The sequence below is a fragment of the Zonotrichia leucophrys genome, chromosome 2 (genome assembly GCF_028769735.1).
Source record: "Zonotrichia leucophrys gambelii isolate GWCS_2022_RI chromosome 2, RI_Zleu_2.0, whole genome shotgun sequence".
NCBI lineage: Eukaryota > Metazoa > Chordata > Aves > Passeriformes > Passerellidae > Zonotrichia > Zonotrichia leucophrys.
In genome coordinates this window covers 120,322,713-120,346,430 of record NC_088171.1, presented here as the reverse complement: position 1 = coordinate 120,346,430, position 23,718 = coordinate 120,322,713, and the positions used below count along the sequence as shown (strand labels likewise).

Below are 23,718 nucleotides of genomic sequence, written 5' to 3'. Positions count from 1 at the left end.
TGTAAAACACTGAGAAACAAGTGTTTAAAAGCAGCTTATGGAAAAAAATATTGATTCCTTCCCAGAACTTTCTAAATTTCTAAACTCTTCTCCTTTACTGTGCACAGCACAAAATGTTGAGAAAACTTTGTCTTGAGCACACACCATGGTATCAGAATAAACATCGTTTGGCAGCTTCTAATTGTGTCACTGCATTTGTGTGCATATGTCCAGTGTTTTTATCACTCCTGCTTGGTTTTCCACATGCAGTAGCAAAGTGCTAAACAAGATTGCAGCTCTCCTGTTAAAGAGGCTTGTAAGGAGCCAACCTGGACCAGTGTGTACCTCTTTGAGAAATGTCTTCTAAGCTGTGGATAGCTACACATAGATGATTTAACCACATAGCTCACTGAAAATATAATTAATTTGTAGTCAGAACTACATTTTACATTTCCCAACACTGAAAGGGTACTTGTGACCTCTTGAGTAGTCCTTACATGCCTTTCCTCTGTAGATCTGTGGTATTTGGCAGGTGAAACAGAAAAGCCGGAAGGCAGTACATTCTTTTTCTCATTCACCTCTGTAAAGCTATAAACTTTAAATTACAAAGTCCCTTTACTTCATTTACATATCTTAGGAAAAAGCTGCTGGCAGCAAATGCAAAGGATGGGATGCAGGACATGCCAAGGCTGGGCTGGTGCCAGTGCCAAACAGCTGCAGACAATACATGGGGAACAGCTGCACCAGGAAACTTGGAGCAGGGAAAGGGCATGTGCAGGCAGATCCCTTTGGACTTGGTGAATTCAGGCACACTGCCAGAGAGGAATGAAATAAGATAATTGGTTAATAACCCATAAACAAAGGTAATGACTGTTCTTTGCTTGGGTTGACTGGGCTCATCTTCATTGTGACCTAGGTACAAACCCAAAAAAGAGAACTTAAGTTCTTCATTTCCTAATGAAGACAAGCGGGAACATAACAGCCGAAAAGGTGATGAGTGTATGGATTACTTTCTTGGATCTAGGCCTTAGCTATTTCTAGCCTCTCATTCTATCTCCTACTTAGGTTTCATGTCCTGGCCCAGAAGAGGTCAGAAAGCTCAGGCAATCTTGCAGCTGGGATAGCTGGAATCCTTTCTGTTCTTTCCTATTCTCTCCAATAAAATACCATTAATCTCCTGCAAATCACTAATGCAATTTATATCCAATTCACAGTCAGATTCTGGGAAGTGGACTTCAGTACAAAGTCCATCATAAATTGAACTTTGTGTTTACAAACACAAAAAGACAAGTTAACCATGAGCCAGCAATGTCTCTGTGTGGCCAAGAAGGCAAATGGCATTGTGGAGTGCACTATGACCAGTGTGACCAGCAGGTCAAGGGTGGCTATTCTCTCCCTCTACTCTGCCCTGGTGAGGCTGCCTCTGGGCTACTGTGTCCAGTTCTGAGATCCCCAGTTCAATAAAGACAAGGAATTACTGGAGAGGGTCCAGCAGAAGGTTACAAAGATATTTGGAAGACTGTAACATCTCTCTTGTGAGGACAGGCTGAGGGAGCTGGCTCTGTTCAAGCTGGAGGAGAGACTACTGAGAGGGGATCTAGTCAATGAACACAAAATCTTAAGACCAGGTGTCAAGAAGATGGGGTCAGACTCTTTGCAGTGATGCCCAGCAACGGGACACTGGGCAATGGGCACAAACCTAAACACAGGGAGCTCCATCTGAATATGAGAAAAAACTTCACTTTGAGGGTGACAGAGCACTGGAACAGGCTGCCCAGTTGTGGAGTCTCCTTCTCTGGAGATATTCAAAACCTGCCTGGATGCAATACTGTGCAACCTGTTACAGGTGCACCTGCTTTAGCAAGGGGTTTAGATTAGATAATCTTCAGAGGTCCCTTCCAACTCCAGTTGGTTTGTGACTGAAATTCTTATGTCTGAAAATTTGTGTATGAACCAACTTAAAAGTTTATTACTAGGGTTCATTCAAGAAAATTGCAAAGGAAAGAGTATTTACTCTATATGACAACATGTCATTCTGCAACTTGAGTACCACCTTTGTCAAGCTGTATCTATGGTTTTTAGAACAGATTAAAAACAAAACTAAATATTAAGCAAAACAAAACAAGCACTGTTTGACTGATACAGGAAGCACAACAGTAACAGCTTAGTCAATACCTGGATTCAAACAGAAAGTTCTTTGGAAGACACTTTATGGCCAAATCAGGCAAGATTCCAAGGTTCACATTTAATGACTAATACTGTACCCAATGTTCAAGTGGCAAGGAGTAGCCTCTGCTCTTGCACCTGAAATGAGTAAGAAAGGTAACAGGATTCCTCCCTCTAATTGCAGCCTCTCTATTTTTTTTTTATATAAGCACTTCACAAAGAGGAATATGAGAAAGGAAGTTTTACAGGAAGACTCCTCTGAAATACCAGCATGAAGAGAAGCTGTGAGCCAGGGGATTTCTACTCCTGACAAGCCTGTTGTCCAAACTGCTGTCATGTCAGCAGTCTGCAGACCTGTCTGGACATCTTGGAGCTATTTGAAGCCACCAGGTTAGTTGAGATAAATAAAGAGCCACACATTATCAAGCATGTCAGCTTGCTCACTGTCTCACAATTATTTTGAATAAGGATTACAGTCCTGAGCGAGCCTTGGAACAGCTGAGAAGACACAAGGTTTATATTTTGCTCATGGTAACCTAAAAAAAATTCTACCCAAGACTCACAAATCTGTAATCACAAATGTCCATTGTCTTAATTTCAAATCCAAGCACCAACACCTGCTCACAGGTGCACATGAAATCACTGTTGAAGATCCCAACCTTTAATAGCCCTACATTTTATGCATGATAGTACTCCAAAGAGCACCATGGTCTCAGTACCAGGTGGGGTTCAATTAAGTGCCACAGGAGAGAGTGTCTTGTATCAATCAGAATCAAATTGTCCCCAGTGTTATTAAACACATGATATCTAACATGACAGGGTCAGGAACAGTAAACTGTCAGTCAACATAAATATAAGTTCGCTCTAAAAACTAACATACTGAATCAATTTGTGATACAGAATCTTTTTGTGATAAAACAGAAACAATAAAATTTGATTAGAAAGGCTTCAGGTCTCACTACATATTTAAAATTCTATTTTAAAATGCAGTTACCTTAATAATGGCCATGGATAGAGGTCTTTTCCACTTCAAAAACTGTAGATTTCCATATTCATGGCTTTCCCATCCATACCTTTACAAGACTTGCAATCCAAGGAAATTAAAGGGCTTGCTGATACAACACAAAGTGAAATTCAAATCATATGGAAACCATGTGACACAGTTAATGATTTGCTATCTGTCCTTCTAATGATTGTATTATAAAAATTGTATTCTAAAAGTTTTATAGAGAAGTCCCTGTTAATAATAAATACTAACTTTAACAGATTATAAATTTCTCTTCAATAAAATAATTTAACAATTTACTTCCTCAAAGTGAAAAATAAAAGTACCACTCTGCCCCTGTATGTTTCTGTATCTGTGTATTCATTTTCAAATTTAGACTTTAGTTCATTGGACCTGTTGAGCAAAAGTCAATAGATATTTCTAGAAGCACAAGTGTATGTGTGTGTGATTATATGCAGATGTTTACTTATATATTTTTTTTCATTCATTTATTTGTACACCCATGCATATATCCTAAAGATTTATACAAAAAGAACAATCTTTTTGGCTATAATTAAAAAATGTAGTACAATGCACTTAAAAAAAAATCCATTCTGTGCAATGACGCATGAAGAGACTGCATGTGGCCAAGGACAGGTGATAAAATTATTTTCCTCTGTAAAACTACAAGTGTTTGCAAGAGTCTGCTCCAGCTGAGCTGTTGTTACTCAACCTGGATGTTTTTATGCATGTTTAAAACATTTGCAGAGTTTGATCCTGCCTTTGTGACTGTGCTACACAGGATGGTGCCCACCCTCAGTCTGTAGCTTTTCTAGCTCTTAGGACAGGAGGTACAATCCTCAGTGTCTTCATAACAAACATGATATCAACCCTTGTCATTTTTTGTGTGCCTTCCTGCTTCTCCCTTACACTTTAGAAACAACTTAGTCCTAAACAGTCCACAAACTCACTGCTATGACCTTTGTTATAATAAAAAAAATTACAAAACTCTATGGCCCAGACGGAGGGGCAAAGTTTGCATGCAGGATTCTTGGAGTGTAAATCATGCAACCCACAAGATAAATTACTGGCTGGATGATTTATTTGTTTTCTGGTTAAATTTGGCATCAAAGCAAGCATAATTCTAAATTGTGACAAATCTCCTATGGTATTTGGTATATATCCTTTTATTTGCTTCCAAATGTGGAAGGAAGGTCCCTTAAAGTATTTCTAGGCATTCATGAGGCTTCTCCAGACTGGACAGTACCAGCTCTTTCAGCCTTTCCTTATTATGGAAATGTCCCAGGCCCTTCATCATCCCCCCAAATCATCTCCCACAAACCTGCTGATGTGACTATTTTACATTCTCTACACAGTGTTGCCCCTCCATGCAGGAATCTTGCAGCCCATGGCCTTTCTCTCTGCAAAATCTGCTTCACTTCTTTTTAGTTTAAGGTCTTTTTACTTATCCCTGTACCAGATAAAAAGAATAAAAATATAATGAAACAGAAAGGAAAATTTTGCAAGTAAAAAAAATCATCTTGAGATATTCATGCGCCAATGGCTATGAAGATAAGTCTCTCAAGACATCTTCTATCTGCTATTCGGTTGATTATGACTAATTATTGCAGAACTACATGCTTGTGCTATTCTATTAAGCTATGACACAGCCACAGTGGAGAGGCATTTATCCTCAACATTTACACTTAAAATGTGGAAAAAAAGCCAAATGCCAATACTCAAAGACTCCTTGAGTGCTAAAAATTTGAAGCTTGCTGGATTTTCAGAAATAACAGTCTATGTCTTGTGTATCTCATAGTTGTTACAAAATTAATCATTGTATATCACCAACAATCTAATTTTAGGTTTATTTATTTATTATTTAGGAAACTCACCTGGTTTTGGTTTTTTTACTGGTAGCTTACCTGCTTCAGAACATTTTTCCCCTCAAAAATTTAACAATGCAAAACAGTGAGAGAACCAAAAGAACTTGAGGGTACACATTCATCTTTTCCCGTATCACATCAGAGCATAATACCAGGACTTTCACTACATGCCTATTAACCTCTGTATTAAAAGAGAAACAAGAGATTTTTTTAACAGATGGGCTTGTGCAGGAAATGGAGATGATCAAAGAACCTGTACTTCGTTCTCCAAAGGCACCATTGCTGCCACCTACAGATAAAACAAATTCACAGCTCCTGCCTAACACCAGAAAATGCTTTACTACAGGACACCAAGAGGAGTAACAAGTATTCCCTGGAGAACAAGTCTACAGCTCCCCAAACATTTCTTAATTTGAGGGAGGGAAACAAAAAAGGTCTTGTCATGTTAAAAATAATGCTACCTAACTGAATTGTCAATGACATATAAAATAATATAATTTTGGAAACCCTCTCTAAACATTCAAAACTTTCTTAAAAATAGAAAACCATTTAAATATACAACTTGGCTTAGGTAGTAGCTTTTTCTAATGACCAAACTAAACTTTACCTGAAGACTGAAAATAGGTTGAATGTACTAATAGCTATACAAATATGCTACAAAAGTAGCATAAGAGGGTAGCTCAGGATTAGGTAAATTCAGGTCTAGTCACAGTTTCTTACAAAAGAGCATACAGGCAAATTATATGGGGAGAGTAGAATATTGTGTATCGGGTTTTTTTTATTATTTCAACAACATCCCTGCACACATAAAAGCTTCTTTCCTTTGACCTAAAACATCCCTTCTGTTGCCTGTAGTTCATGTTTTAATGAGCATGAAAATTAAAAAAAATAAGTAAATGGTATCTCAAATAAGTAAAGATTTATCAGAAAAATCCAGGAAATTGCTTGAAGGCCTAAATATACTGATTATCAGCATCAGTGGTACAGTTCCTGGTTGTGGTTTTATATTGCTATGATCATCTTATAACAGGTACCACATGAGATTCTATGTACATATAAAACAATCAGATAATATTTGAAATTCTAATATTAGCAAACTTGTATCACTGCAGTAACATCACCTGCTTTTATTTCAGGTTAAATTATGTTTATTCTTCATTTATATGTAGTTTAAGGAGAGAACAAGTCTGCCCTATTTTCTTTAACAATGTCACTTGAAAGGCAATTAAACAGGGGTTTCAGAGGAGACCCTGCAAAATCAAGCAGCTAAATCTCAGCACCTTGCAGGATCTACAATGAACACTGCTTGCAAACACATTATTTCTACGTGGATGACAGTCACACAATTTCACAAAATCACAGAATGGCTGAGCTGGGGAGGGACCACTGGAGTTAATGTTTGAAGCCCCCAGCTCAAGCAGGGCCACCTAGAGCCAGATGTCCGTGTCCAGATGAGTTCTGAGCATCACCAAGGATGCAAACTCCACAACCCCCCTGTGCCAGCTCTTGGTCACCCACACAGTGAAAAGTGTTCCCTGATGCTCAGAATGAACACCCCATGTTCCCGTTTGTGCCCATCGCCTCTGGTGCTGGCACTGGGCACCATGACAGCACCTGAGGCAATTGCCCTGTGACAGAGCCTGGCTCTGCCCACTACACACCTCCTCTTCAGGTTTTTAGAGATTGTTTTATTAGCTTTTAGAGATGGTTTTTTTTGGTTTTTTTTTTGTGGGTTTGTTTTGGAGGGATTTTTTTGTTTGTCTTGTTTTTTGGGGTTTTTTAAAATCAGATTTTCCTGAGCCTGTTCTTCTCCAGGCTGGACAGTCCCAGCTCTCTTAGCTTTTCCTCACAAAAGAGATGCTCCAGTCCCTTAGAGGCCCTTTGCTGGACACTCTCCAGCGCTCTCCAGTTTTATTAAAAATGCTAAATCCTATATAACTCCCATGTGCCGTGCGGGAGCATACGCAGTTCCTGCATCCCCTGTAAGCAGGCGCGTTCCTGGGATACAGAGAAGGTGGATCTGTCTCTTACAACAAATTTCTCTAGAAAACCCGGCAGGGCACGTCCGTGCCTCTCACTGGGCAGCAGCGAGGCACCGAGCCGGCACGGAGAACTGAATTCCACCGAGAAATGGCCTCCTCCACACGGGAGAACTTTATCCGACAGCATCACCACAGGATCTACCGTTAGCAGCCGGGCTTTACCGCACACGAGGCCCGGCCCGCCCTGCCGGGGAACGGAAGGAGCCGCCCCACAGGCGGGCGGGAGGCGCCGCGGCCCAGCCCCGGGAGGCGGAGCACGGCCACAGAGGCTTCCGTCCTGCCATAGAGGCTTCCGTCCTGCCATAGAGGGTTCTGTCCTGCGGCGCCGTGAGGGAAGCGGAGCCGGTGGTTCGGGGCAGTTCCCTGCAGAGATGGTGTCGCTGCTGCCACGCATCGAGCGGCTCTCGTCGCGGGTGGTGCGGGTGCTGGGCTGCAACCCGGGGCCCATGACCCTGCAGGGCACCAACACCTACCTGGTGGGCTCCGGGCACAGGTACCGAGCCGGCTCGGAGAGCGGGGCAGGGCGCGGCGCACCAGACTCCGCTGCCCCGGGGCCCTGCCCTGCCTCCAGCTCGAGAGGCCGCTAGCGGCCTGTTCCCAAATCCCTTAGTCAGCGCTAAAAAGAGGAAAGAAACCGTACAGCGTTACCTTGGAGGAGCTGGTGCTGGGAGGCGGCTTAGGCGGGTGGGATATGGAGTCTGGTCCGTGCCGCCCTTGGGCCGAGGCCAGGAATTCGGTGAGGGAAGCGGGTGTGTACCTCAGGTACTAAACGTGGCTTCTGCCACTTGTCGCGGAGTTGGAAAGGTGTGGCCTACATTTAGTACTTTTTCCACTTTTTAAATTGTTATGCTGCGGGGGTGGAATGCCAGGAGGCAAAAGGTATTGTCTGGATATGGAGACATACAATATTGCTAAATTTCTATCTGTTGGCTTATTTTAGTAATATGACTTGGCTGTTACATGAACACTCTTTATTCTCTGGTGTGTCTCTCCCTCCCTTTTGTGTGATCCATGTGTAGAAGAGTCCTTATTGACACTGGAGAGCCAGCTATTCCTGAATATATCAGCTGTTTAAAGCAGGCACTGTCAGAGTTCAACATCTCCATTCAAGAAATTTTAGTGACACACTGGCATCGTGATCATACGGGTGGAATACCTGATATCTGCAAAGACATTCCAAGTGGTAGGCCAGAAGTTTCAGATATTGCTAAAAATGTTTAATACATGGCAAGAAAAACATTAACCAAATATTTTTGTGCAAATCAACTAGATTATTATTCTGGAATTGCAGTATAAACTATATGCAATTTCATGATTCTGCTGCAGTGTGTAGATTGAGAGCAATGAATAATCTGAATGTAATAGCTGTAGAAAACTACAGGTTTTCTTCAATACCTGTGCATACTTTCATAGTGAATTTTTCTTATGTGTGAATAATGAAAACGTAGATATTATCAGCATGGTACTAAGAGATGTGAGAAAAGCTTGATACTACTTCTGTTTTACTTGGACGACAATTATGAATTTATTGTTATTTTCACTTTTGTAAAAACAAATAGCTTGAATTGTTAAAAGAAGCATACATAACTTTGGGATTCCTTAGAAGAGCCCATTAGTAGTTGCTGACAAATTCATAGGCCTCAGAGCACGAGGGGAAGGCAGTAGGGCAGTGTACAAGTAAAGTCTGACCTAAAAATATGAGAGACATTTCTGTGTTGGCATCTGAGAAGAGAATAAGCAGTATGGATAATGTGGTAATTCTTAACATTGTTGGACTTTGTCACAAGCTTTGTCACAGGCTTAATTTTGTAAAGTTGCCAGGTGCTTATCTGCCATGAAGCCTGGGCACTACTGAAAACAATTGGTGTCTTGGTGAGGATCTTTGGGCTTGCCAGCCTATCAGTGGGGTTGGAAAGACTAGCAAGAGATATGACTGCCTTTCTGGGTTCCTATCTATAGCTGTTCCAGCCAAGGTGTTTGCATTTTGTGCACTGTTCAGAATGACAAAAGTTGAGAGAAGTTGCAGGTCAAAAAGTCTTCATTCAATTTTAGACAAATGTTGAGAGATGCTTCTGTGACTCATAATGCAAAATATGAGGGCCAAAATCTTAGTGGCATTGTAAAAACTTAGGGGAATTGGCTCATGAGTCAAGAAGAAATATTTGTGAAACATAATAATTACTGATCTTTATTATTTCAGTTGTGGTTTTTTTTCCAACTTCAAATCTGTCACTGGTACAGAGTGCTGTATTCAGGATCAGTGACTTTCACTGTTTAGTGGTTTTGGCTCTGGAATAAGGCTGCTCTACAAATATAAAGTTACTTTACAGGATTTGTTTTGTTTTAGATTTGTATTCATACTGTATGATAATTAATAGTACTTATTCAAAAAGTAACCTGTCTGTTTAATTACCTTTGTTAGTGACAAACTCAAAACATCATTTTTCTTGCTCTCCTTACATATCAGACTCAGAATACCGCATAAGTAAGCTCCCTCGTGTCCCTCACTGTGAAGAAACTATAGAAGGAGGACATAAATATTTTTATCTTAAAGATGGAGATGTGGTAGAGACAGAGGGAGCCACACTCAGGTAACCATGAATTTCTTCAAGTTCTTTTTCTTCAGAATTCTGACATGTATGTGTATCCTGATTTCTAATGATTGCCAATCCATACATCTAATCTTTTCAGCACTTATGCATGTAGACTTCCTATCATGATCCAGCAGGATATGTTAATACAAAGACACTGTTTTTATGAATGAGAATTATCAGAAATTAGCCTTTGGATTTTGTCTTTAGACTCAGCAGAGAAATTAAAAATATTTCCCTAGAAAAACACTTTCTGCAGGAAAATCGAATAGGATTTTACATATTTTCTCATCGCTCTTACATAATTAGTTACTTTTTAAATTGTAGTAGTCTGGCTGGATTATTTAGCGTGCCTTTCTTTTTACTTTAAAAATACATCTCTAGGAAACTCTATAACATTTAATACTTAAAATGTTACATTTTAGACCTTGAACCTGTGAGGTTCTTGTAGGGTGCCAGTTTTGGAGGACTTCTTTCTGTGGCATGTACTGTCTGTAATGTTAGTCTGAATGAGTGTGAAACAGAAAGCTACTGTGCCTCATGGAAGCACACACACAGTTAAAAGGTCTGACCATTCTGTTTTCAGGCTCCTTTCACTAACAAGGCATTATTCTTATAAGGACAAAGTTTGCTTGTTTTCCTCATTTTAGATGGGAACTATATCCCACTTGTAGACTATGTCGCTTGGTTGATTGCAAGGAAAAAACATTTAAAAAGAAAAGGGGTATGTTTTGTCCAAAAGCATTTTATTTTATTAGTGTAAAAATAGAAGTGAAAAGCATTTTACATTGCATACAGAAGACCTTTCACTGCCCTAAGTGGCCCATGTTTGGACAAAAATTTGGAGATGGAAAATAATTTTTTTTAATTTCAATCCAAGTGAGTCAAGGATTAGCTCCTGGAGGGGGAGCAGCATGGTCCTGAGCCAATTGCCTTTCTGCCTTCAGATTCACAGTGCCTCCACCAGTTCCCCACCCCAGCTTGGAGCCTGGAGGGCTCAAACAGGCTGGCTGTGCTGGTGTGGGAGTTCAGAGCTTGTTGAGGGGTGTTGTAAAATACAGGGCTTGTAGCCAACACCTGGGAGAAGTCTGTTGCGACATTTGGGAGCTTGTTGAAGTGTGTCCTCGAAGTGAAGGGCTTCTTAGCCAGCACTTCTGAGACCAAACAGTGGGCTTGTTTATACCAGAAAGCATGGGAGTTCCCAGACACATAGTCTGGTGTTCTTGTTGATCCTTAAGAGAATTTATACCAAACATCACAGCCCCTATGGGTGAGTTGTGAGAGAGGTAATGCAGCCAAACTTTATGGTTGATTAAAAACAAGTATTCTTATTGGAGTAAAGGGTAGCTAGCGGTTTAATGGTGTTAGGAATTTACATTTTAAGAGAGGAATTTACTTGCTGTGGCAAAAAGTCTAAATATGGATAACACTGGACAAATTTAGACTAGGGAAAAGCTTTTTAGGGAAAAGCCTTTTTTTATTGTTGGCTCATCAGTCTCAGAACATTGTTACAATGGAGATAGATGTTAACAGCTCGCTGGTCTACAGGGAAATGTCTCAGAAGGTGGGGTAATACAGAAGGACATAAAATCATCTCAGTCTAGATTTCAGCCAATCATACAAAAACAAGACATATTGACAAGCCTTCCATCCAATCTTGTAAAACATACGTAATGGTAGTTAAAACAAAGACTATTTCATAAGAGACAAAGAACAGAGCTCTATTCATAGTAATCTTCTAAAGATATACATTAAATAAACTTGTTGCCATCCTAAAGCCAAATCTACAGAGTCCTATTGTTATTTGTCACGTCTACTGCTTGGGAAACTTTTCTACTTGCTTGGGAAACTTTTCTGCTGTAACAGAACTTCAGCCTAAGGCCTACATACTCTTTTTTAACCATTTCCTAAAAACCCTCTGACTTTATGGATTCCAACATATTCTCACCTGGATTAATTCAGTAACCACTTCAAGGATACTCCTAGACCCACCACTGGTTCCAAAACTGCAGTATCTGCATGTTAAATTTTAGTTAACAACTGTCAGGTTTTCAAGGTGTGCTACAGCAAGGGGGCAAGACGTGCTGGCAGCACCTCTCCACACACTGTCTGGTGTTCTCTTTCTGCTATTTTTTTATGCTAGTGGTTTGGCTTCCTAGTGAAATTTCATCAAGAACTGAAGGATACCATGTCCCAAAGGTGAGCCCATCAGCTTGATTTTGATTTGCCTCCACAGGGCGATGGCTCACCTGCTTTCTCCTGAGCTCAGTATTCAGTAGGAGCTGGAAGTCATTGCAGCAGATGATGCTGCACTCGTGGTCTCCCAGCCCTGCATCAGCTTGGCTGGGAGCTGTTTAGCCTTGCCCTGTACACCACACTTGGCACCAGCTCTGTCAGTTCCTGATCACTGCTTTGATGCATCTGCCGTTAGCAAGAAGGTTCTAATGAATATCAGCAATGATGCTGGTTGGAGTTGTGTTATTTTCAGTCTGCATCAGCCTCAGCATAAGGCCCTTCTGCTTTTCAGAAATCATCATGAAAGGCCACTCCAGTGCAGTCCTTGGCAGCTCAGGTTACGATATACTCTATACATACCCACTGTCCCTTTGCTGCATGCTATACACTGCTTGTCCAAGCTGTGGGTCCTTAATCCTTACCATGCAGGTGTTTAATGACCTGCACATAGAACAGCTGAGAGACCATGGTTCTCTGTATTTGACAGCTGTGCTCCACTGTGCTATGGGGCTTTCAAGGAAAAATACATTTTTGGAGGCTGAACTTTATCTGGGTGGGGTTCAGAAGTTTGTAGTTAATTGCTACATGAAAGATATCATCCTTACTTTCCTTTCAAAGTACACCGTGTATGTCAAGAACTTCAGGTGTTTCAATCTGGAAAAAAAATAGTCAATTTGATTTTTTTAAAGCTTCAGAATAATGCCCTCTATAACAGAAATAATACATGGCTAGTCAGGTCCTTTAATGCCCTTGTTTTACAGTGTGTCATGTAAGTAAAAGCATGCTGGAGATGGTTGGTGTTCTTTAGATGGTGTAAGAAAATGGATTGGGATTAGGCAAAGTGATACTTGTTTACATCAACTTTTCAGCCTTTTTTGGTCAGTTTTTTCTTGTTCATGTTATGGGCTGCTTTGCCAAGTGTATTATTTTACCATAATTTGTTCTGGTTTCAAAAATGAAGCATATATGCTCTATGAAAAACATACACGTTTTTTGTTCTTTGAACAGAGTTTTGTATACACCAGGACACACTGATGATCATATGGTTTTACATCTAGAAGAAGAAAATGCTGTATTTTCGGGTGACTGTATTTTAGGGGAAGGAACAACAGTAATAGAAGATCTATCTGATTACATGAAGACTTTGAAAAAGTTGTTAGAAATGAAACCAGATTTGATTTATCCAGGTAAGTGGCTTTAGTTTTAACTGCTCCTTTTAACTGTGTAATTTTGTAAAAATCTCCTCTAAGAATTTGAGAACCATTAGTACAATCAAACATCACTTCTGGTGTAACAATTCAATTTAATAAACAGTAAGCTAAGCTGACTTTGTCATGATGCTTTGCAAAACTTGAAAATTTTCAGTGATAGGTATCTTCCTTTCTTAAATTTCTCTATTTCAGGGTGGGTCTTGTCTTTCTGTGCCCAAAGACTCCAAGAGCCATAATCTTTCACTGCTGGAATCATACAGCAGATTTAATTTTCTTGTATTACTCTATCCCTGTGCTTGAATGTTATCCTGGAAGAAAAAATAATAGTTGTTCTTTTGTTCCTTTTCATCCCCACATACACTGTCAGTGTGAGTAACCTAGTAATTTTTTTTGAGAGTTGTGTGTCCCTTGCAGTACGGATTAATCACAAATTCATCTTGGAAAGCTGCAGAACTGTGAAGTGAAAATCTTAGTAAATTATTTAGGTACAATTTGAACAAGAACCAGGAGGCCAAAAGGTTCTAAAAATAAGTTGTCTGTTCATTCATATGGATTTCCTTCAATTCTTTTCCTCTCTCTGATTCAAACATTGGGAATGCATTCACTTTTCATATATACCACATGTCTGTTTGACAAGACTACATTTTAAGAATTCATTATGTAACTACACTTTAAGCTCCTCATTTGCTTTTTCAGAGCTACATCTCAGGATTTTTTTCTGACTTTTTCTGTTTCATCTTCAACTTGTCATTCCAAGCTACTGTATCTGTGTTCTCAGTTGTGCCTTTTTCCATTACCCATCTACGTTTAGCCTACTCTCTTGTGTTCACTCTTAAAATAGCCTTCTTTTGAAGTATGTGTCCTTTAGGATCTCAGAAAAAAATGCTGTTTAAGAAAAGCATTCTTACATATTCCATAGATGTGGAGGTTGATGTAGACAGAATAGTGTCTTGGTCATATTTATTAACTTAACTAACCAATTTAACTGATTTAACTAACCATTAAAACTAACAATTTTTTAGCCTTCAGAATCTCAACCAAATGTTTTACTTTTTTTCTTTCTTAATAACTGCAAAATGCAGTCTGTTCCTCTAACTGAATTTCTGCCTTCCAAAACCCCATATATGTCAAATTCTGTTTGGTTTATCAATTTTATCTGTTGCATTTCACTCTGTTCTTAGTGGTTCTGTATCTAGATTACACATTCACCAAGGCTGAACATCTGTACTCTTTACTTGTGTTTGCTACTGTTTTATCTGTGTTCTTACTGGACTTGCAATTAGGAAGCCAGTCTGACATTGTGTATTTTCAGTAATGAAGGCTAAGTATTGAGATGGTTTGGAACTGACTTTTCTTTTTTCATCCATGCACCACAAAATGTACATGCAATTGTGCAAAAAGTGCTATTGCACAATCAGAACAATTGGTGATACTGTTTGGTATAACTACAGCAGAAGTAGTTTCCTTTATCAATATATTCTATATAAGTCAATCACTCTGTGCTGCAGTATTAGGTCTTCATAATTCTTGAACTGTTTCCTCCACCAATGCTTCAGCACTCCTGTGGTAGCCTCAGAATTGCACGAATTTTTGTAACAAACTGACTGCTGGCTACCTGAGAGTAGGTGAATTTTGTCAATCCTTCCCCTTCTATGTTTCTTTTTTAATTTAACGTGGGAATGACTTAGACACAACACTCATGATATCTAATTTCAGATAATATTTGATGAGAATCCTTGGAACAAGAAAAGGGCATTTTAGTCAGCAGAGGGCTCCCCATCCTGTAATAATAGACAGTTTTCCTTGGTAATACAGAAAAAAATGGTGCCAAAATTAGGAATTTGTGGAAGATTTAATGAGCCAGTTGTTTCCTTCACTTCTGTCCTTTGTGCTGTAATTTAAAGTAAGAGAATCTGACACTTCACAATGTGTTATGAGGAAATAATATCAATCTGTCTGAAATTAAAGCTGAATTCATGGAAAGACAGTCATATTTTGAGAGTGCTTTTCATATGGTCAGAAACATTTTACTTTTATTCAGCTATTAATCTATTTATTTGTCAATAAATAAATAACTACTGATGTCCCTGAAAAATAATGGATGGGAAAGTCCCACATCTGGATTTATTTCCAAGCTTTCTGAGATCATTTTAATGTACATATATGCATACACAACAGCTGCAGATCAGATGATGTAATGGAGATGAAGTCCCTTTAACTTTGCAAAATGTGGGTTCCATTTCAGGTTCTGGCATTGGTCTTGTAGTCTAAGTCAATTAAATCACTTGGAAGAGTAGGGCCAGGTTTTAAGGATGCCTTGGGATTCCATGTGCAACCCTTAGTTTTGATTACTTCAGTGAGACTTCTGTCATTAGAGAATGCAAGAGAATGGACAGTTGACATTACAGTCTCTGCTTTGTATATCTTACTATATTTTTCTAAAGTTTTTTTTTAAGTTTTGGGTGCATAAATGGTAATAGTAGAGATACTGTTATACTTGTAATTTATTTTGAAAGGAAAATCATATTAAATATGTTTGAAATCATTAAATATAAATGCATATGCCAGTATAGCTTTATGTTTACACATTACATATCTTGTATTTATAATACTTACTTAAACAAGGTGAGTTTCAATGTATACTTAGTAATTTCAAACATGCTGAAATGAGTAAGTTGAGATGTATAAATATTTTGACTTGCAGAAGGATAGATTCCTTTGACACTTTAGTTCAAAACATGAAAAATCAGTTGGTCTTTTTCTATAAGCTGTCTGTTGTCAGGCAAAATAAGCTTTGATTTTAAAAGCTTAAAAACCCATTTAATCAGTAAACCAAAAGTACAAGTAAAGAATACAGAGATTCTTTTAATAGTTAGAGAACCTCAAAAGAAACTGATTTTGATGATACCAAATAGCTTCTAAAAGAAAGCTATTGTTTTTTACAGTAGTTTCTTCTCTACTAATTTTATAAATTACTTAGACTTTGCACTCAGAGGGCAGAGCTGGAAGTTGCTGCTGCTACTTCAGGTGAGTTGTACAGGCAAAGAAATAGGAAACCTTGCTATAAAAAGCATGTGATGAATGTTTGTGCAAGTCAATTCCTCTATAAGTAACACAATAAGTTTAATTTCCATGCATGTAACTCTCGTGGCTGAACAGTATTTTCTCTGTCATTTTAATGTACTGTGAGACAGTATTTGATTTTTCATAAAGGTTAGTGATTTACCAATTAAGCCTTCTCATAATGTAATTCAAAGACCTTTAAGTAAGTTGAACATTTCTGTTCTGCTACAGTCAGTCCAGGAAAAAATATGTTTTGTTTATTAACCAGCCAGACATTAAATGATCCACCTATAACTTTTCCTGTGCCTTCTATTTTTCCTACCCTGATACACTCCAACTGCCTTGCTTATTTGTTCTCTATTCATTTCTTTAATCATACTCACAACAGTGTTTTTAAAGGCATAACCTAGTGTGAAGATTTGTTTGGGAAAATTACCTGTTACAATTAAAGATGTCACCTTGATGTTTGCCCCAACAGGACGGGAGGTACAGTAGTACCTGAGTCCTTTGCATCAGCCATTATTGTTCAAAGGCCAGTATCAGTTTAAATCATTAGTGTCAGTATCCTTTGGGGAGAGGAAGACAGGCAAACAGAGATAATACAGTATCTAAATCTCATCTTTTAAATCTGTTCAGCAGTGAACTCCTTTCCTTTTTTCTAATGGCCTAAAGTAGTCTTCCCTTGCTTTCTTTATTCCATCTGAAGTATTCCCTTTTCCCCGTTCAGACTTCTAATATCCTAATTTTTCCTTTCCATCTTAATTCTTTGCAGATGCAGTCTGCAATACAGACATTCAGATCTTTTTCTCATGGCTTTTAAATCTACTAGAGTTTACATAAGAATGTTTCAATTATTCAATAGCATACTTAATTACAAATGTAAGTAATAGTGCTCTGGTACATGTGTTTTGATTTTTAGGTCATGGCCCAGTAGTACGTGATGCAAATACTAGAATCCAAAACTACATTTCTCACCGCCTTGCACGTGAACAGCAAATTCTGAGTGTTTTCCAGAAGAATACTGGGAAATCATACACATCCTCAGAACTTGTAAAGATGGTATACAAGGTAATTGTTGATCAAAAGTTTTTAGATCAAACTAAAGAAAATTGAGGTTAGGTTCATAAAACTTATATGTAACAGCAGTGGTCTTTGAGTGAAAATCATGGTGGCTCTTTGAAAGGGATAAAAAATATTTCTGCCCGTTCAGGGTTCAATTATAACTTTGCTTTTAAGCACTTGTTTAAGCACCTAATTGGAATGAGGCCCACATGATTCTTAGAAACTTGTTTAACTATCCAAGTCTTAGGCACAGTTTCATAAGACTAAGTAAAAATTAAGTTGTAGTGCTTGGTTCAAAGTGAAAAGTATGACATGACTGTTGGTTGTGGATTTCCCAAAGTGTGTTTGGGGTCTCCTGAAGAATGGTTGAAAACTTGGAGTTCCTGATTTATCAGTCTGCAGGTTACAGGTGAACTGCAGTTCCACAGCACAAAGGATATTGCAGCTCTGATGTTGGACAGCTTGTATGTGTCCTTAGACTGGTGTAACAGTACTTTGTTGCTACTTCATCATCCTTCATGTAACCTCTGCAATTTTTCCCTGTGGTGTGGGGTTACCCTCCTAACCAGTGGAGATAAGAGATACAGTATTTCTGCTTTGCCAACATCTGTGGCTTGGGAGCAGGTCTGTAACAGCTTCACAGCTCATTTTTCATGATTCTGCTGATACCTAGTTTCAGAAAGAATGCCTACATCACCGTGAACATTTTACAGTGCTGATGTACCATTACCTATGTCCATTCAGCTTCTGCAGTTCTCCTGCCTGATGAACTAGGTTTTAAGTATAGAGCCATTCTTCTGTTTCTGTAAATCACAAACCACTTGTTCTGCCTATGTAAGAATTTTTTTCAGTACTATTACAGCTTTATAGTACAAAAGAATGTGTATGCTTTCAAAGTATTCTCAAGGTTCACAATTTAAAAATACTCACCTGCGCCGACAACCCAGGGCAAACCAAGCTCAGAGGAGGAGTGCTGGCCAAAGTTTTCATCACACAAATGTATAATGCAAAAAATCAAGCAAAGTGAACAAAAATGTGTTGTTAGATTGCCCATTTAACTGGTGTAAAATTGATTTACTCATCTTAGTTTCCTGTTGTTACGTAACTGAATGTTCCCATACTGATTCAGAAGCGGAAAATCTGTGGTAATAAACCATTGGTTCCATATATTGAAAAAAATAGTTGCTGAGTACTTAAACAAATACAAAATGCATTTTTTTGTTCCCATTAGGAAATCCCTGAGAATTTACTTCCGGCAGCAGAACATAACCTCTTAGTCCACTTGAAAAAGCTGGAAAAAGAAGGAAAAGTGTGTAAGTTGTGGATAAAGGGTGGAAGGAGGGTCATTTTTATGTTCTATGCATTATTTCTCATATTATTTTAGTGCATTATTTTCTAGGGGAAAAAAATGCAATTTTTTGCAGTAGCTGTCCATTAGACAAATTAGAGTAGTATGCAGAATGATTGTACAGTATTCACAAGCTTTTAGAAAATATTTTACTAAGTATTTGAATGCTTAGAGCTCAGATTACTGCAATGCATATCCCTTTAAATTTTTATTCAAAACATACCATAGAATACATTCCTAATGCTAGCATTAATACCTTCTTGTATTTTCTGAAATTCATACCTAAATATGCATGAATGTTGTGTTTTATGGGTTTACATTTAAGTTTCTGCCTATGCTAAATATTTTGCATATTTTTGTGTGTATGTGCTAGAGATTATTAAAATCATGCAGTCTAAATTTTTGCAATTACTGATTAGTACAGTACCTAAGTCGAGCTGCTGTGTTTAATTTAGTGTTTTTACATTGTGCCTTTACTCTTAGTGAACAAGGTGAAGTACTGTTTCTGTAATGGCATGTGCATATGGAAACGTTACTCAGCCAAAGCTGAGGAAAATATTTCTTCCTGTATAATACATGACTGCACTCAGGACTGTCTATTTATAAGTAAATAATTACATGAATTTACAGCTGTCGCAGATTTTCACCATTTACCAACCTGAATAACAACATGAAATTAGTGTATTTTTTTCAGCTTAGACCCTCTGTTTATCTTACTGATAGAATGTCTGCTAGGTACTAACAGAACAATTGAGACTGAAGTTTTGTAATAGTAATGACGACCTGCTTTTTATTCAAGGAAAATAGGTGAGAGTGACATGAATACAGTCATCAGTAAAGTTTAGGAAATGTTCTCTTTGGGCTTATTTTGTGCAGAATGCCATAGAAACTTTACCAACATAGTACTTACTGCACCAGCTTTTAAATATTGTCTCAATTCTTGGTTATTAACATACATCATTGATTTGTACATTTCTCCAATTTTGTTCCACCCAATTCATCAAGGGCATGAGGTGCTGTTGGCTGTTTATCCCTTCTTTTCACTCTCAAAGTAGTTCAAGCAACAGCATTTTCTGTTGAGATCAAATAGTGGATAAATTAACTTTTTCTTTAAAGGTAGTCTTCCCTACAAGAATGTCTTCATTTTGAATGCCCAGGAAATAATCTGGTTGAGTGAGCTACTGACTTAAGGGTTTCTTTTCTCAAAACCACTCTTTTCATGTTTACCAAACAAAAATAACTCAGTTTTTCTCAGAAATCACATTTCTGTTTTGAAGAGAGAGCAGATACAGTCATGCATCTGTTCACAAAGTATCCACTACTTGAAATTATTAGAAAGCTTAAATAACTAGAGGAGATGCTAGTCAATAATTATTGGGACTCTCCTACTCCAGTTGGAGGCCCTTGATTCAGATGTGCCTTGCTTTCCTAGAAGCACAAGATGTGCTCTTTGACATTTGTTTTGTTTTTTAAACTTGAATTTTGGGGCACAGAGAAAGTGAGAATCAATCTCATCAGAGCACTTGGGATTGCTGAATTTTTAAATACAAGCATAGGCCCAGACCTATGGTAAATGGTTAACATCACATGACCTTTACCCATTTTTCAGTTCAAATTAAGGGCATCTGTTAAGGAAGACTGATTCTGTTGATTCTGAGCATGTAGCATACAAATGCTTGTGTACTCATGGTACTTGCTCATTTGATTTTAATATCCTTTGATGCCCTTTCCTCATATTCCAAGACCTTGCAGCATCTCAAGTTTTGTTCTCATTACAGAGGACTTGAGCTGTAGACATAACACTGTCTTGCTTAATTTTCTCCAAACATTTTTCCATAGGAACATCTTGTCAGTATCAATAATGAATGTGACAGGCATATTACAACCTTACAAGTGAGTTACTCACTGTAAATGATGGCCATATGCTGCCTGCTGCAGTCATTAATTACCCACTCAGTACTAGGGATTGCAGATTTTGTGGGTACATAACTTTTATAACTGCAATTGGGAGTGACACTGCCTCTTAATTCAAACAAAAATGTTACTCTTCTTACTTAAAACAAAAATAATGTCTGGTAAGCAGGAGGGTGGCACAATGCACACGTGTAAGCTTTATCCCATGGTTGGTTATTAATAATTTGGTCATTGTTGCACTTCATAGCTGATGAAGAGATAAAAATAATTTATCTCTTCTTAATTTAAGAGCACAGATTTTTTCCATCTAAAGGGTATGAATTTCAGAAAATGCAACAAGCACTCTACTAGCTCAGATTTTTTGATACTTAGAAAGTTTAATATACCAAACTTTAAATAACTAGAGGATTATTAAGACCTTTTTATTAATCACTCTTTATGCTGCTAGGTTACATTGTGGAATAGTTCATGTTTATCACCTTCAATTAAAACTGAACACTGGCATGAAGGAAAGTATTTCATTAGTTTTAATAATAAATATCATGTGTAGACATACATTTTCATGTATGTCTGCATGTGATATTCTGTATCATGTATGTCTACACATTATAATTTGATGTTTATAAATAAAATCTAAGTATTGGTTTGTAACTAATTTGGTTCCTTTTTCTTAACAGTACGTGATGAAACTCCCAGCTTCAGATGGAAAAACAATTTATAAGTTAGGCAAGATTGTCCAGGAATATATTTGATCTGCATGGTTGCTGTATGAAAAATCATAACAATGAGCTGCAACTATATGTAAAATAAAAACTAACTTTTATTTGGTTTGTTAAAAAGTGGCAACAATTTTAAAGCAATGTTGCAGTAAATTAACTGATGTTTTTCACATTCTACTTTATTAGAATTTTACAATACCCTGGTGGGTACTGAGTTAATTAAATGGAATGAGTGTGAAGAATTGAATCCTACCTTTGTTATGAAGTGCTGAGTTTTATCATTGGTGGCAAAAGACAAATAGCAAGGTCTTATAAACTTAATATTATAGTATTTTAAAGCAATATTATAAACCCAATAAATCACATCTATAAGAGAAATCTCTAGAAAAAAAAACCCAGAAAATATGTTATTCTAAACCTGGTTTCACCTGCTTGTGCTTCTCAAAAAGTGATTTTCTAATAAGTTACCTGTACATTCTAAAAAACCAAGTTATTTTTGCTAACAGGTATAATACCAGGATTTACGTTCCTTTTCTAATTCAGCTGACTATGCTTGTCTTTGCTGGTTGCTCAGTGCAGAAGTTTTAACAAACACTGAAAGTAATTCTAGACTTTTGGGGTTTTTTGGTGGAAACACCATTTCTGTGGAATTCATTCAAAGAATTCATTAATTTTAACTAACAAGTGTCAAAAAATGGACAGAGTTGGAGCAGACTCTTAAATTCTTTGTAAGATTCTGCAAGAATGTGATTAAAATCTGTATAAATTGACATATGTATGTATGCCATATGAAGTTTTGCTGTTAATCTACTTAAAGTAGAAATATTTTAACTGAAAGGTTGTATTTGGTTAAAAAATACTGTACAGTGTATTAAAATATGTTTGGAGATTAATTTAAACTGCAAGTTCAGTTCTCTGTGGACCTTCCACTTGCAGAATAGTACATAAATATTTGCATTACTTTGTCTATTCAAAGTGTGTGACATTTGATGATATATACATTTCTTATAGTATTACTCAGCCTTAAAAAACAAAAGCAGATCTGAGATGTTTGAAAATACCAAGAACAAATATATGTCCTTGAAAACCTTTGACCATTCGATCCTGTATCCTAATTTGTGAAACACACATAGGTGTTTGGTCTTAAGAATTTACATTATTTTATGAAGCTGATGGCATTTGTTCTGATCAGCTGAGACAAATCCACACAGGATAGCAACCCAGAAGTACTCACAGGATAGCAACCCAAAACAGGAATAGCAACTCAAAATTGAAATCATATTCTGAGGTAGTAGACAGACCCCTGAAGAAGAGAAATAATTACTTTCTGTAAAAATGATGCTTCTTTATTGATGCAAACTTTATTGACCTGAAATTTGGCCAGATCGTGACACATGCTCACTTTTAACTTTTTCTGCAGTGTCATTTTGAGGTCTTTCTGAGGTCTGCTAGGTTTCCTTCCTATTGTATTTTCTATTAACTTACATTTTTCCAGACACTTTTTATCTGTTCATCCCACAAGTTTTTTTTCTTCAATTCCTTTTGAAAAAATTACTCAATTTTCAAATGGACTTCTTTCCATTAATAATTAGTTTTCCTGTAGCTATTCCATTAATTTATAGTTACCTTTTTCCATGGTTAGGCATAAAAACATAATTATCACTGCTTCTTTGACAAAGATAAAATGATAATTCACATGCTCTGAATGGTGTCATTTTGCTTCAAGTGAAATGACAGTTTCCTGTCATGAGGTCTGAGAACCTAAGACAGCAGGAAACTGGTGTGAAGAGGTGGTGTCTCATTACCTTTCTGAGCTGGAGAAGAAATCTAATGTTACTTAATGATTTTCTTCTGTTTTACTATAAATTTTGAAATATATACATGGAAATGGCTTTAGAATGCACTTAAAGAATTGTTGGGACTTGCAGGCAGTGAAGAAAGCAAGAGGACACAAATAGAAAGCTCCATGTTCTGTGCTGTGCTGCAGCAAATGACTGACATCTTCAAAAAAACAAGGAGAAAGGCTGTTTAACCAGACAAGTCCTTAATGATTGTATATGGTGTCTTTGGAATATTAATAGCAGAAATTGCACTGTTACTAAGATGTATATATAATAAAGGATACTTGGCTGTGGCATCTTGAAAAAGTCTCCAGGCTCCTTGTTATGTGAAATGGAATGTTTATTTTTAAAAGGTAGCAATGTAAGATTGGCCATGTATGTACAAAAAGGGGGGGCCCTTTCACGTGAATGTGTTCATCTGTTGATAATGCATTAAAAGTTACAAATAAAAAGAGGGGAGGGGGCTACTTCTGTCTTAACAGGTTAGAAGGGCTAATAATACCAGTTGCTGGGATAACTTTCTAAACAGCTGGGGACAGAACTAAGCACAAAGTGTGTTTCCAGCCCTCCCGCCAGCTCATTTCAAGATCCTGTCCTGAGAAGCAACATCATTTATTACATTTAAGACCTAGACATTTGGTGGTAGGTATCATCTTTTTGAAGTTTGCCATTCTGT

General features: G+C 37.6%; 1 protein-coding gene across 1 annotated transcript; it reads left to right on the top strand.

The window, feature by feature from the left end:
* The first annotated feature begins 7,321 nt into the window (after nt 1-7,321).
* Nucleotides 7,322-23,348, top strand: LACTB2 (lactamase beta 2). The gene is made up of 7 exons (XM_064706221.1): nt 7,322-7,551; nt 8,078-8,241; nt 9,526-9,649; nt 12,893-13,071; nt 17,078-17,226; nt 18,452-18,533; nt 21,160-23,348. Exons 1-7 carry the CDS (start codon nt 7,430-7,432, stop codon nt 21,201-21,203), a joined length of 864 nt encoding a protein of 287 aa, XP_064562291.1. The 5' UTR covers nt 7,322-7,429; the 3' UTR covers nt 21,204-23,348.
* The last annotated feature ends 370 nt before the right edge of the window (nt 23,349-23,718 follow it).

What these genes read in the sequence shown, in the direction of transcription:
- LACTB2 (XM_064706221.1), top strand. Translation starts at nt 7,430, where the DNA reads ATGGTGTCGCTGCTGCCACGCATCGAGCGGCTCTCGTCGCGGGTGGTG. An exon ending in CTGGTGGGCTCCGGGCACAG is followed by an intron (nt 7,552 to 8,077) that starts GTACCGAGCCGG and finishes ATCCATGTGTAG; the next exon opens with AAGAGTCCTTATTGACACTG. An exon ending in ACAGAGGGAGCCACACTCAG is followed by an intron (nt 9,650 to 12,892) that starts GTAACCATGAAT and finishes TTCTTTGAACAG; the next exon opens with AGTTTTGTATACACCAGGAC.